General features: G+C 39.0%; 1 protein-coding gene across 1 annotated transcript; it reads left to right on the top strand.

Moving 5' to 3' along the window:
• On the top strand, positions 1-14,139 carry seh1l (SEH1-like (S. cerevisiae)). The gene is made up of 9 exons (XM_038306259.1): positions 1-217; positions 474-524; positions 2,070-2,216; positions 2,300-2,511; positions 5,303-5,401; positions 5,477-5,617; positions 5,743-5,897; positions 8,561-8,714; positions 13,852-14,139. Exons 1-9 carry the CDS (start codon positions 107-109, stop codon positions 14,033-14,035), a joined length of 1,254 nt encoding a protein of 417 aa, XP_038162187.1. The 5' UTR covers positions 1-106; the 3' UTR covers positions 14,036-14,139.
• The last annotated feature ends 1,375 nt before the right edge of the window (positions 14,140-15,514 follow it).

The following is a 15,514-nucleotide window of genomic DNA, read 5'->3' as shown; positions in this document are numbered from 1 at the left end:
GTGGCCGATTCTGCTCAGCAGCACATCAGCGGCGCCAAACTTCAGCAGAGCAGGAGCCACATGACAAGCCTGCTAGCAAACCACCGCTTCTAGAGGCACCGGAACCATGTTCGTTGCTCACAGGATCGCAGCTGACCATAAAGATCTAATCCACGATGTTTCCTATGATTTCCACGGCCGGAGAATGGCGACTTGTTCCAGCGACCAAAGTGTCAAGGTGAGCTCTATGCTAAAGCTTAGCCTAGCATGTTAGCATCTGCTCCCCATGTCAGACAGAGCTCCTAAAATCAACCCACTAGCCTGTTCTGACTGGGGGAGAAGAGTGTAAACATGTTCAATAGAGACAGCTTTACTTCACAATCAATGTTAACGTATCAAACCGACAGCCATGACTGAGTCGAATAAATGACAGAAGTAGATTTTTTAGAGCTCTGTTGAGCTATCGCGAGACTAAATTGGACTTCGTGTTTCAGGTTTGGGATAAAAGCGAGAACGGAGAGTGGCAATGCACCGCCAGCTGGAAGGTAAACAATCACCTCCTGCTTTCTACAACTTCTCCCAGTCACGTGCTTCACATCTACTGTTTACAATCTTGCTTCACATAAACTAGGGGCCATAAAGATAAGCTTTGGAGGCATTTTCAGGGATCACATTTATATAATAATAAAATTAATAATTATTGAACTATTGATCTAAAGCATAGGTCTTCAACGTTTTCTAGGTCAAGGACCCCCAAACTGATTGTGAGATGGAGTGCGGTCCCCCTAATTATATATATTGTATGAAATAGTGTTATATCAAACTGGTCCTATAGTCAATCTATTACATATAGAGTGACCCTGGGATTATTTAAGTATTTCTGATTCTGATGTCTTGTTGATGGGACAGGTGTTGTGAATGAAACAGTGCTTGAAAGAGCTCCTGTGTGCCATTGAATGCATTGAAGACTGAAATACATCTTCTGCATCCATTTATCATTTACTACAGTGTGATGAATTTATGTTAATGTGTATTTAAATACATTTCAATTAGCAGAAAAAATTGCAGGGGGAATATGAAAAAAAAAAGTGTAATCAACCAAAACTTTTGTGACCCCAATGAAGTACCTCCTTGGACCCCCTAGGGGTCATGGACCCCCTGTTGAAGACCTCTGATCTAAAGTGGTTGGAGAAATTAACTCTCTGCATTAAACATCCCCTTTGGGAGCAGTGGGCTGCCATTGCAGTGTGGGGTTATGGGTCTTGCTCAGGGACCCAGAGTGGCAGGCCGTGGAAGTGGGTTTTCAAACTCAGAACCTCAGTATTCCAAGCTCTATGTCCTAACCACTAGGCTGCTGCTCTGTCAGACCAGGATACCCATAGTCAATACTCATGCGCCAGAAGTCAGATTTGCGTTTATCCCTTTAGTTTGTATGAAAAATACACTTTAAACTACCACAATGGGCGTGTATCGCTTTAGTCATGTACACAAAAAAAGGTTAGATCGCCATATGCTTCAAAAAACACCAAAAAGGAAGTAATTCAATTATTTTTTTGTACACGATTAAAGGGATACATGCCCCTTGAAGTAGTTTAAAGTGTATTTTTCGTATAAAACTAAAGGGATAAACAGGTTTTGACTATGGCTATGCTGGTCTGAACAGGTATGCTCATCTGACAGAACACCACAACTCCCCTAATTAACACACATGATGTATAATGGTTTAATCACTTTTTTTATGGTTCAGAATCTAAAAAGCTTCAGAAACACTGATCTGAACCATTCATCCTTTTTCCAATATCAGCATTTTTTTTTAACAGCTGGTGAGAAAACACAAACTTGTCTGCATGATATCTGTAAATACAGGTTTGACCATAAAACCGATAATAATATTGGATCTTGGTAACGGCCCCTATTTTTAAATCTTCAATCATGATACTGATTTTTCTTTCATTCTTTCGGTTGTCCACCTATGATCTTTTTCCTTATTCCACATGAATAACTGTTATTTATGTGTTCAGAATTCAGTTCTTTCTGAATGCAGTTAAACTGGTGTCAGTCTGAAAACTGTTCCCTGTTCTGACCTGCAGACACACAGTGGGTCCGTGTGGAGAGTAACCTGGGCTCATCCAGAATTCGGCCAAGTTCTGGCCTCCTGCTCGTTCGACAGAACAGCCGCTGTCTGGGAGGAGATTGTCGGGGAGTCCAACGACAAGCAGAGAGGGCTGAGCCACTGGGTTGGTAAAATAACTCAGAAGCGGACGGTCCCATTCTTCTCAGTGGATTGCTTACCCAGTCTGTCCATGTTGTTCCTGTTCAGATAAAGAGAACCACACTAGTGGATAGTAGAACATCGGTGACAGACGTGAAGTTTGCTCCTAAACACATGGGTCTGATGCTGGCCACCTGCTCTGCGGACGGAGTGGTGAGGATCTACGAAGCCCCTGATGTGATGAACCTGAGCCAGTGGTCCCTGCAGCATGAGATCTCATGCAAGCTAAGCTGCAGCTGCATATCATGGAACCCTTCAAGGTTAGATGGCTTCATTTACTTTGCACTAGTGATGGGTCCAGCAGCCCATATGCATCGGTGAATGCATGGAGCCCATAGAGCTTATCACTGTACTGGTGCACGTGTCGTTTAATGAATGTCATGTGACCGATACAGGAGTTGGTTCTAACTGACTGACTCATTAAACTATGTTTAAAAACATGATGCATCTGCTAAAAATCTGCATCTAAAAATATCAAAGATATTTTCAATTTAAACATAGATATTAAATAATATAATATGAGCTACAATAACTTAAATGATGTCATTGTACTGGCCTAGGTCATGAAATGAATTAAATGTAGTCTGTCCACTAAGCTGCCTGTAGTGGCCTTAAAGGTCCAGCAGGTGTCAGTATTCTGTGACTGTATCAACGCAGTATCAATACAGTTTGGCAATGTGTTGAAAAACTTCAAGATGCCTCATTAACCATCACAACTTTGCAGCATGGATGAAATAAAAAAAAAAAAAAGATTTATTATAACTTTGTATTTTTCCGACCTGGAAATGCACAAGGGAATAGAATCACTGTCTTCATATTGTAGGGCTGTGCGCTGATCGGGGTTACGCCATTTTAAAGGAGTGTTCAAATGTCTAGAGGATGAAAAGGTAGTGGACTCTTAAGTTTCCCAATGCACATTGAAAAGTAGCATTATGAGCAGATATTTCCCAGAAAAACAAACATGGGTCGACCCGCTAACAATCAGCATTTTGCTCCCTTCCCATTGGCCAAAAAAGCTGGGTCTGACCCTCGCTGTCAGCTGCGTGGCCTCTGTCCCCCTGCAGCTGCATGTCTGATGACATTATCACGCTGGGTTAGTGGTGATGATGTCACCAGTGCATGTAAAGCTGGTTGCTTTCCAACCAGCTTTAAACTGTTTTTTTTTTTTTTTTTTTTTTAGGCCAGAAAGAAATGTGTAAAACTCATTTTTTTCTGTCCAGAGAATCACTCATGATAGTTAAGAGTGAAATAAGTAAATAATCCAATTAAGCACAAGTTGACAATATTTAAGTTATTCTTTTGAGGAGGAAGAAGAAAAATCTAAGATAAAAAAAAAATATGCAAACAGCATTTTGAAGACAATTTGCTTCCCATCCAGGAAGCCTTTTCAATTTCGAAACGTCTTCAAACTTGGAAACAAAGTCCAGTAAGGTTTTTTTTTTTTTTACTTTTTTGGAATGACTATGACCTGGATGACTGAGAATCTTCACCAGCAAACAGCACTTAGATAGCCTGCTGACTAAGTATCGATACCTTTCAGAGTATGGATGTTTGTTGACAACCCTGGAATATTTTATGAATTCTTTTTCTAGAATAAAACTACAGTCGGATAATAGGAATGTTAGTCGCCCAAAATAAGAAAATCCTTTTTCACTCTAAACAAGCTAATGTGGGAAGTTCCAGATTAAATATTGGTCAGAACACAGTTTGTGTTCATTTAACCCAACAGGTTCCCTCAGAGCATCAGATGCTCACATTTACAATGCTGGGTTCTCTAAACCCAGTAAGTTGGGTTGTTAATATGATTATTTTACACTTTATAATAGTTGCTATAGTTATTATTTCATGATATAATTATAATTTAGGGCTTAAGCAATTAATCGGATTAATCAAGATTTATTTATATTAAAATAATTGATGAATCGTTAACTGGAGTATAGAGACTGTAAAACAGGCCTTTAGCTGACAGTCACCCGCTTAGAGCAGGAACTATACTAAAAAAAATATGTAAATATTTATGATAAAAAAAACTAAAAAAATGTTCTCCCCTGTCAACATGCCAGATCCAGAACTCCACATATGGAAAAGTTTTAGTTTCACCTGGTTTAATTCTGTATAAAATCTACTTTGGCTATCCAGCTATTAATCCAAAAATAATCGTCAGATTAATTAATTATCTAAATAATTTTCAGTTGCAGTCATATTATAATTTTATAATATTGTAACTATTACTTATTATCATGATTATAATTTTCATGATTTCTCTTGATCTGATTTTGGTTTTTCTTCCTTTATTTACATGATAAAAATGACACAGTGTTAAAAAATGTAATTCTTAATATGAACCAGAGAGAAACAATAAAAAATGAAACAAAATGTTCCCCCTGGAGCGAGTGACAACACACGGCATGAGCGCTTTTTCTCTCAAACAATGAGCCTTGTGTTCATAACTCCATATAGTCCATATATTATAATATTTTTGTAATTATTACAATATATGTTACTATATACCAATGGAGACTTTTGGTGGGTAATAACCATCATGTTGGCACATAACAGTTTCTATTACTGGCCACCACATACTAGCAGCTTACAAAGTAAATTGTAACTTGTGATCAGGTTAATAAAGCATTATAGGTCTGAACTCAAGTTACATATAAAGAGAAGATTGGCTTGTCGTCTTCTAGGTTTAGTTTTCTGTTATATGCCAAGTAATAAACTGCATTTTTCTAGATAACACGTTAATTTATTGCTTTAGGTGAAATGGCTGATAACGGTTTGACATCTAAGAAGTCCGATTTTAGCTTGTCTGCCTAAAATTTGAAGCACAGCACCTACCAAAATTCTCCATAAAGTGTTTTTTGTTAACTATTAATAAAGTGTAACTTGCTATGTTAACACCATGTTATTACATGGTTATTAAAGAAAGCTTTGCCTAAGCATTTAATGGTTGAAGGACGGATCGTTTGGTAACATCGTCCCAGTAAATTATCCAGGACGCCGCCGCCGTTCAGTTCTTTCTCTGTAATGTTGCTTCCTGTTTTCTCGCAGCTCTCGAGCCCACCCCCCCATGTTCGCTGTGGGCAGCGATGATAGCAACGTGGCGTACGGTGGGAATGTTCAGATCTACGAATATAATGAAAACACAAGGTAGGAATCCCTTCAGCGGCGGGCGTCCGCAGGTGCATGAAGATAATCTGTTTTAATCACTTTTCTTTATTTAAGGAAATACAGTAAAGCAGAATCGCTGATGACGGTCACCGATCCAGTCCATGACATAGCATTCGCCCCCAACCTGGGGAGATCTTTCCACGTGCTCGCCATCGCAACTAAAGATGTCAGAATATTTAAGCTTGTTCCTCTGAGGTAAAATCTTTCTCTTTTTTATGTTTATTAGCTGTAGAAATGTTGACCTGTTATGTTTATGTCTGTATTCAGCCTTTTGCAGGTGATTTAAAATGACCGGTCTTTGTTCTGGTTTCCTCTGTCAGGAAGGAGACCACCACCTCGGGACCCACCAAGTTTGAGGTGCGGATTGTGGCTCAGTTCGACAACCACAACTCCCAGGTGTGGCGTGTGAGCTGGAACATCACCAGCACCCTGCTGGCCTCGTCTGGGGACGACGGCTGCGTTCGCTTGTGGAAAGGTGGGCAGTTTGTTGAAGGATTGTAGTTTAGTAAAAACTCATCACTTCTTTTTTGATCTCCAGTTTAGGGTTTTATTTAGATACTTGACACAATACAGGTAATTAAATAATCTGATTAGATTATCACATCAACCCTCAAAAAAAGTGGATTTTAAAGGAAAAGTCCGGTCAGCAAGTTATAATCAGTGGATCATTATCTATACTTAAAACTAATATTTCTGCAGTGATTTAATGGATTTAGCATTAATAAGCAAAAAATTAAAACAATAATTTTTGTCATGATCACTGAGTCTGGGAGCGGCCATTTTTGCCCAAATATAGTAGAACCTCCCACCTGGCATCTTCAGGCAGTGACATCACGGTGCGGTAAGCCTAGCGCCATTCTCCCCGCTTTACAAGCAAAATCAATGGGAACTACTAGACACATCTGCAATCAACAACAATTATTGAAGATTTCCAGAGGACTTCACCATTGGAATTCACCAGAGCTATAGTGAAACTGACAATGCCCACGTGCATGGCAGCTGGATGCTGGAATACATCGAGTAAAAGTGAAAAAAAAAAGAAAAAAAAAAGTTATTTCTCCATTCCCGATTTCTGATCCTCCATGGACGGGTTTGTCATTTGCCAACTTCTGGCCAGAGAAAAAACACGTAATATGTAGCCAACATTTGGAAAAAGAATGTTTTCAAGATGACTTGGATAATAGCGCGTTGTGACAAACACCAGATACAGCACTGGGACTTGATTAACAGCCGATACCGCACCGTGACGTCACAAACCAGTAGGTGGCAGTAGTGTTCTTTGACAAACATGGATGCCTCCAGTAAAGCACATTCAAATGAAAGTTACTCTTAATTAAAAACACTGATCATTTATTGAACAGTATGTAATAATATCATATTAAAATTACTTTCAGAAGTTTGAATTTTAAATATGACCGGACTTCTCCTTTAAGGCTGGACGATATGGCCAAAACTTAGATCAAGATATATTCCTAATTTTAGTTCTGATCTCAATATAAATCATTTTAGATTAGATTAGATGAGCTTTATTGATCTCAATGCGGAGAAATCCACTTGTCACATATTGGCACGGTTTCGTGGTCACGGTTTTCGGTTCGGTATATGTTGATTGTTAGCCTGACATGTTGGTTGTGTTGCTGTTAGCATAAACAGACCGTGTTGCACAATGCTTGCACACTGTCGCACTTTTATCCACAACTTTCTATCCGCCGTCATCGTAGGTCACTCTAAATGCAAAGTGGTCCTATACAGCAGACCTATAAAGTGCTGCTGGCTCCTGTTCTTTCCCACTCGCCATTCCGACACAATTCTCCACAACAACTGATTTTTTTCTGCTACGCCCGGCTACGCTGCTTCGCTTTTTCTTCTTCTTGTTTACTACTGGTGGTTGGCTTTGATCGCAGTACCGCCACCTTCTGCTCTGGAGTGTACACGCTTCGCCTATGAGAAAAAGGAGCAGCGCATGAACCGAACGCAACACAGACGAACCGAGCGGTTCGGACGGTTTTCATAAACCGTTCCATCCCTAGTAAAACCATATAAAAAGGACTATAAAACAGGAGTAAAAAAGTAATTTTATTCCAGGTCAGGTCGTAACAGGACAGAGAAATTGCTTGGAGTTTGCACAGCTGTGGGCTCAAAAAACATCAGCGAGCGTCCAGCAAAGATTAAGCAAAGATTGAGCCCTGAACAAGGTCATCTCCTCCTTCTTATCCCCATGAATCCATGTTTTGCATCAGGTGGAAGCTTAGCTGTCCGTATCACAAACTGACACGCCATCCATGCCTTGAACTTTTACGCATCTTGCCTCTTTACCCCAGGATTACACATAGCTCTCCTTTATCTGTCCGGCTCCAAGATGTGCCCATTTCCTGTGTATTTTTAAAGACACGAAGGCTGTCCTGATTAGATGACCTCCGTACACACAATGACATCCACCATGTGAAGGAAGGCCTTCTACTCTGTCTAATCTGACTAACAGAATAACAATGGACATGATGTTTAAAGAATAAACCTAACAGCTCCCCCTGAGAAGTTACCGTTTTTACAGGTAACTTAAAAGACAGTAGGGGACAACTTATCCAACGTGTGCCAGTGTTTTTTCCAGATTTTTCGTACATCAGGCATACGCTAGTCTAAGTCGTCATGGTGTGATGGGCTTTATTCCAAAAAATTTAATAAACAATCTACTGGGCTTTGTTTCCAAGTTTGAAGACGTTTCTCTTCCCATCCCGGAAGCTTTTTCAATTCAAAATGTCAAGAAAAGCATTGAGTTCGAGCTTTATACAGTAGCCAAAAAGCCTTGTTTTAGTTTATAAAACCTGCAAATTCAATCAGACGAACGGCTCCGCCCCTTTGGAACGGGGGGGGTCAAAGCCTTGAGATAACATGTGTTTCTGCTGCCTTTAAACATGGACAACTTCAGTTGGATGTTGTCCTCCCCAATAGAAACTGCAGCCCATTTGTGAAACAAAAAATCCGTAAATGCAGTTTTGTGTTTTATTATCACATAGAATCTTAAAGATAATCCTATTGTGAGAACTCAGCTCTGTACTGTTCAACCTGATGTAGGTTTTTATTTGGCCAGTACAGACCAGAGGAAGCAGGCCTGATTTTTTTGTTGTTGTTTCTCTGCAGCAAACTACATGGAGAACTGGAAGTGCACGGGCATCCTGAAGGGGGACGGCAGCCAGCTGACGGGCTCGTCCGGTCAGCCCATGGCCCTGAGCACGGTGGTGGGCTCCTCTGTTCAGAACTCCCAGAACATCCTGAATGGGATGGCAGCAGGAAGGTAGGTGGTGTCGTGTGTCTGACGCCACTCACCCGGTCCGAGACCAGCCTGCTAGAACTGCTAACCTAACTGTGCCTCACACTGACTTGGAGTGCCGCTGACCACTTACCCAGCGCTGCCCTGAGGAGCTTCCATCCTGTCAGGATCGGTTCCATGGAGCTGCTCTGTGCCGCTTCGGCTTCTTCTTAGTTTGTCCTGATGCATGTGATGAGTGGCGGTATTTCCCCCCCATTTTTTTCCAGTGTTGAGGACTAATTGTTTGCCCCATTATTAACGAAGAGCAAAATAAATGCGTTTGTATACATTTGATTTGTGACCATTTTTTCTGCCACTGTCAGCAAAATGAATGAACTTCATGAAGTTATTGTTTCCTTCACTTCGCGGGGGATGCTGTCCATTATGAGTTTAACAAAAACACTCCAAGTTCTCCTCATTTGTCTTTCCTGATGAACACATTGTTGGGCACGTGTTTCAAAAAAAAAAAGGAGCTTTAATGAATCCTTTTAACCAACTTTAAACACAGGAATGTGAGTTTGAATAAAGCTGTTTACATTTTCAAAATGGCCGACATTCTTCATTTACACACATTTAGCTTTTAAGCAATGAAAACTCTTCATTCATTTTGCTCATGAATGTTACCATAATCACCTTTTTTTTACATTTCCACGGTTAAAACTAGTTTTATTACTTGAGGAATAATAACTTAGGATCTCACCAATAGAAAAGCATGAATGCCAGAAAGAAAAGGTTTGATTATGACTTCAGTCTAGCAGCATACCAGTAGACCTGTGGTCGTATTTATGTTAAACTTAGCAGATGTTTACGCTGCTAAAATCATTTTAACAAAGTTTTACGTTTTGGGAACGGTGTATTTTCTCTTAATTTGAGCAGGTTAATAAGATTATCTGCCAATGGAATTAATGTTCGCCCCAAAACTAATATCATTTGATATGTATCTCTGCTTCTGTCTCCTTGAACCCCAGTCGGCCTCAGCAGATGGCCGCTCACACTGAGCCTGGTTCTGCTGGAGGTTACTTCCTGTTAAAAGGGAGTTTTTCCTCTCCACTGTCGCTACAAGCATGCTTAGTGTGAAGGATTACCTTTGAGTCCATGTAATCATCTGGTTTTCCTTTGATAGAAAACTTCAATCTGACTGTATGATCCGGTGAACTGTGAAGTGCTTTCAGATGACGTGTTGTGAATTGGCCCTATAGAAATAAACTGAATTGAATTGATATTATGCAATTGAAATATTGATAATGAAGCTGGATGTTTTTCTTATTTTAAATGTAAATCTTCTCCATTGAAAAATTGATTTGATTGCTCAGATCAAGAGGAAATGCACTTATTTCCAGAAATATGACTTATATTTATTTTGCAATGTAACCCATGACTGTAAACCTAATGGATGATTCCCTCTAACATCGATAACATCAGTTCATCCTTACCATCTGCTTCAGATAGATGTTTTACTCTGTATTTTAGGTTGTGGGATTTCTCTACACAAAGGACCCCAGCTGGGGATGCACAGAAACTAAATGTGGCTCCTCTTCATATCATATATGTTATTTAGGATATGAACCCCTTGAACACCAGTAGGCCGCTCACACTGAGCCTGTTTCTGCTGGAGGTTTCTTCCTGTTAAAAGGGAGTTTTTCCTCTCCACTGTCACTATAAGCATGCTTAGTGTGAGGGATTGCCTTCGAGTCAATGAGTCGATGCAATCAACTGGTTTTCCTTATACAGAAAACTTTGAATCACTTTCACTATGATCTGGTTGAACTGTAAAGTGCCTTGAGATGATGTGTTGTGAATTGGGGCTATAGAAATAAACTGAATTGAATACAGGGTTGTAAGTGATATTTATAAATATCCTAAAAATGTTCTGCTCCAGTGAAACGCCTCCCAATCCTGCTCTGTTTCACACTTCAGTTTTAAAATCACCTTCATAGTAGAACTAATCAGAATCAGAAATACTTTAATAATCCCAGAGGGAAATTACTTGTATTACACGCTCCATTTACAGTTTTTATATATATATATATATATATATATATATATATATATATATATATATACACACATCCAACTACACAATATAATAAAGACAAGAAATAAGAATAAAAAGAGATAACTACACAAAAAAGCACAGAAACGCTCTGAAAAATACCTCATTATAGAGGATAATACTTCAAAGAGTCACTGTGAAAAAACGAGCAATCAAAAAAAGATAAAAAATAAGAAAGTTAAGAAACTAAGCTGCAGGGATGAAAACCATGTTGCCCATATTATTTCAATTTTTTATAATTTAGTTTCTCCATCAGGGCTGAAAGAATTGATTTGGTTATCGATCATTCCAATAACCGTAAACTAACTGGGTAATCTAATAAAACTGTTGAATGGAGCCTAAAGACTCAATATGCAGTTTGATGAAAGAAAAACCACTCAGAGCAGAAATGACTGAAACTATCTGGAAAATATACAGGGTATCCATCCCGATACAACTTTACAATTCAGCAGAGATGGACCATCAGCCGGCGATACTTTGGGCTGATTTTAACTTTTATTGTCTTCTATCAGTGTCAGTAGATTTCCAGCTGTCTTTGTGAGAGGCACGGTACACACTGGACAGGTCGCCAGTCCATCGCAGGACAACACAAAGACACAATTAACCTAAAAGTCCTGTTTTTGGACCCGTAGAGAACCCACGCATGCACAGGAAGCCATGTAACCTCCATGCTGAAAGAACCCAGGCCAGGAATTGAACCCGGAGCCTTCTTGCTGCAAGGCAGCAGTGCTACCCGCTAAGCAGCAGAGACTTAAAGATTTTTAGACTGAGGCAGAGCTAAAACTGTTTGGTAAACAAAAGGGGGATGTTTGGGAATTATTGCATCAGTGCATCCAGCAGCCAAGTGTTGAAGTGAATTTAGGCTCTGGCTGTTTGCTATCCATTGTTAAAGTTTGGTTTGATTTGACAATATGTTTTGTTCAGTTTGTTTAAATTGATACTTGTTTAATATCAGTCATCAATGTCATTTTCATAATGTAAATGATAGAAAACCAATAAATAAATTTCGACTAAGAATCGGCCCAAATATATTGGCAGCGAATATAAAGGATCTCTCGGACTGATGCCAGAATAATTGACCTTGATAAGCTGTACCGGTCCATCTCAAATCTCTGAGTGTTGACTGATAGAAATCATCCATCCCTTTGTTACTTTTGTGGTGTGGAAGGTTGGAAAATACTTCATCAAATGATATTCTTCCAACTGAAGAAAAAAAGTACTCAACAATTATTATTATTGTTTTTTAAATATTTCATAGGGATGAGATATAAAGATATTGTGTGGTTAAGGGTCTTTGCTCAGAGACCCAGGGTGGAGGCTGTGGGGATAAAACCAGAGCACAGAGCACTGCTCTAAGCTAGTAGGCCAGGGGCTCTTTAGAAACTCAACTAAGGCTCTTAATCACTTTGGCTAATTATTAGAACCATAGATATACAAAACAAAATGCATGTTTTGGCATATTCCAAACTGTCTCATTGTATTCCATAAAAAAAAAAAACAGAAATATATTATTTTTAATCTTTTTTAAGTGATGATTAACATGATTTCCAAAGAAATATCAGCAGCTCATTGAAAAATGCCTTTTTTCTCCTTTGGCATTTTTTCCCCTTAAGTTAAAAACCTAAACTTTGAAATGGTACAATGCTTGTTTAAAAATGACAAATCTTCTGAGGTTCATTTTTCTGAAATATAATTTATTTTTTTTTTTCTGTTAAGAAAATAAATCGCGCAATATTTTGTTGCTCTAAACGAGTTTTATTAGCAGGACAAAAGTCCAAAATGGCTCTTTGAACTGTAACAGTTGCAGAGCCCTGTGCATAGTGACGAGGCTAACACTCCAAGGATATAATTATGAGATCAACTGAGCCGCGTGTTACCAGCTAATGGGTTACATTAACTTTACATAGAAGTGGAGAGTTTCTATCAGCATGCTGATGATTTAAACGCAGCATATATTCCAATATTGTTTATGTATTTTTTGTCTGATGTTATACTGAACATCCCCTGAAAATATCAACATTTTCCATTTGAAATAAGGAAAATCTTTCTGAATATCTTCTATCCAAAGCTCCTGAAGTGGAAGTTTAAATTCTTTATGAAAAAAAAAAATCTCTAATGAGCCCTGATTATTATTTCTATTATTTGTAAAAGGGATTAAGGGTCTTTGCTCAGAGACCCAGAGTGGCAGTCTGTGGGAGTGGGGCTCAGAATCTCAGGATTCCACTCTAAGCCCTAACCACTAGGCTGCCACTCCCCTCCCATCATTATAATGACAAATTATTCATCTATGCTTGTTTATTTAGGAATGTTGACTTAAAAAAGTCTAAATAATTGATCATTAAAAAGTGTATTTATTCTAAAAATAACTGCTAGCTGCAGCCCTGTTCTCCATATAGGTTCTGACTTTGTTTCAATCAGCTTTTAACTCTCAGCGTTGATTTAATGAGCTTCCAGAGACAGCCATCTTGAATCTGGAAAAGTGTTAAATAAGAAGGTGTGTCCAAATTGTACTTATGATTTGACTCAGATGTAATAAAAAGATGACCCGGGGCATCGGAGCAATTACATCGATTGGAAGTTGCCATGTTTTGCATCCCTGGTTGTTTAATTTCCTTCCTGTTGATAAAGAACAATGTCTAAACCTGGTTTGTTGAAGTTAATTTGCTCTTCTATTGGTTGTTGCATGCAGGATTGCCAAACGAGCTCCTTTTGCTCCTCCCCTTCGCCAGCTGACCTCTCCAAAGATAAACCAGAGTTCTGCGTATTACTAATGACACTTTTTCATGACTTATCTGTTTGCCTGAAACACGACACTTATTGTAAGCTTGATAGCAGAGAACTTGGCATGAAAACCACATGCATGTCCTTTATGCTTTGTTTTGGTGAAGTAATGTTTTATTTATATATATTCACCCATCTTGGAACAATATAGACATTTTTCCCTCCATATTTCCATTTCTGCCACTTGCCTTTACATGCTTCTCTTATTTTCCATTTGTCGCTGTTTTTTTCCTCGTCTGTATGTTTGTCTCCTTCCTTTTTTTTTCTCCTCACTCTGTATTGCTTTAGGTATTTCTTTCCACCTCTGGATCCTCCCAGAGGGGGGACCAGGCACGGCCACCTGCTGCCTCCTTCCTCCCTCATAGAGCACTGTGATGCCGAGGCTGTGCAGCAGCCGCAGCCACTGGCTCTTCCTCACAGACACTCCTCCTCCAGGGCGCTGCTGTCCCTGCCAGAAGCTGAAGAGCAATGATTCAAAGTGTTTACCTTTATTAGAAAATGTAATGCTGTACTATGAAAAGGAAAACAAAGAATAAGGTCATTTACTTGTAATAAATTCTTTTCTTAAGCTTTCAAGGTTTTGTTTTTGTAATAAAATAAAAAATGGGAATAACATTTGTTTACTGTGGCTTATGCGGGATTTTAATATCTTAAAGAAAAAGTCATATTCAGAATAAAAACTTCTGAAAGTACTTTAAATAGGAAGTTATTACATATTGTTCAATAAATGACAATGTTTTTAAGTAAGATGATGTTATTGTCTTGGTTCTGTTAAACTTTCTTTAAGTTTTCAGTTTCATGTTTTTCTTTGTTCTCTAGTTTTATTGGTTTAATTCCTATTTTGTTGTGTTTTTGGATGTATTTGGCTTCCTATGTTTTTCTTTGTTGTCCTCTTGTGTTGGTTTCCTTTTCCTTAGCTCTTCTTCTAGAAGCCTCTGTTCTCACCTGCTCCCAATCAGCTCGTTAGTCCTCCCTTTGTTCACTCAACCTTAAATACTCTCCTTGTTCAGTTCCTCAGTGCTGGTTCCTTGTCTCTCCTTATCTTTCCCTGACTCCTCGTGTTTGTTTCCCCTGATGTCTCCGTGTTTCTGGTTACGTTTAACATTTTAAGTTGGATTTTGGATTCCTGCCTCTGTTACCTGTAATACATTCATTAAAGCTGCAAGAACTCGCCTCTGCATTTGGGTCCTCAAACCACAACCACAGTCATTTTCATTTGAATGTGCTTTAATGGAGGCATCCATGTTTGTCAAAGAACACTACTGCCACCTACTGGTTTGTAACGTCACGGTGCGGTATCGGCTGTTGATCAAGTCCCAGTGCTGTATCTGGTGTTTGTCACAATGCGCTATTATCCAGGTCATCTTGAAAACATTCTTCTTCCAAATGTTGGCTACATATTACGTGTTTTTTCTCTGGCCAGAAGTTTGATGGCAAATTCTCCCTCTTCAAGTTGGCAATCCAACGGCGAACGCGTCCGTGGAGGAATCGGAAAGGTGAAATAACTAATTTATTTCACTTTTACCCGATTTATTCCATCCTCCAACTGCCTACACGTGGGCATTGTCAGTTTCACTATAGCTCTGGTGAATTTCAATGGTGAAGTCCTCTGGAAATCTTCAATAATTGTTGTTGATTGCAGATGTGTCTAGTAGTTCCCGTTGATTTTGCTTGTAAAGCGGAGAATGGCGCTAGGCTTACCGCACCGTGACGTCACTAACAAGATGTCAGGAGTGAGGCGTTACTATATTTGCACTAAATTGAATCACTATAAACAATCATCCACTGATAATTTCTTGCTGACTGGACTTCTCCCTTAAATAAATACCTTTTTTGATCTTAACATGATTTTATTTATAACTCATATATGAGGTGTTTCTTTTTATTGCTCTCACAGTTTTTTATTTTTACTGTTCCCCTTTTATTCATCAAAACCAGACGCTGTATGAGT

This window comes from Cyprinodon tularosa, unplaced genomic scaffold, assembly GCF_016077235.1.
Source record: "Cyprinodon tularosa strain WSP-4 unplaced genomic scaffold, ASM1607723v1 ctg577, whole genome shotgun sequence".
NCBI lineage: Eukaryota > Metazoa > Chordata > Actinopteri > Cyprinodontiformes > Cyprinodontidae > Cyprinodon > Cyprinodon tularosa.
This window is presented reverse-complemented; position numbering and strand designations above follow the sequence as displayed.

Excerpts from the sequence above, each read along its gene's own strand:
- seh1l (XM_038306259.1), top strand. The coding sequence starts at position 107 with ATGTTCGTTGCTCACAGGATCGCAGCTGACCATAAAGATCTAATCCAC. Across the intron at positions 2,512-5,302 it reads ATATCATGGAACCCTTCAAG|CTCTCGAGCCCACCCCCCCA; the intron begins GTTAGATGGCTT and ends GTTTTCTCGCAG. Across the intron at positions 8,715-13,851 it reads AATGGGATGGCAGCAGGAAG|GTATTTCTTTCCACCTCTGG; the intron begins GTAGGTGGTGTC and ends GTATTGCTTTAG.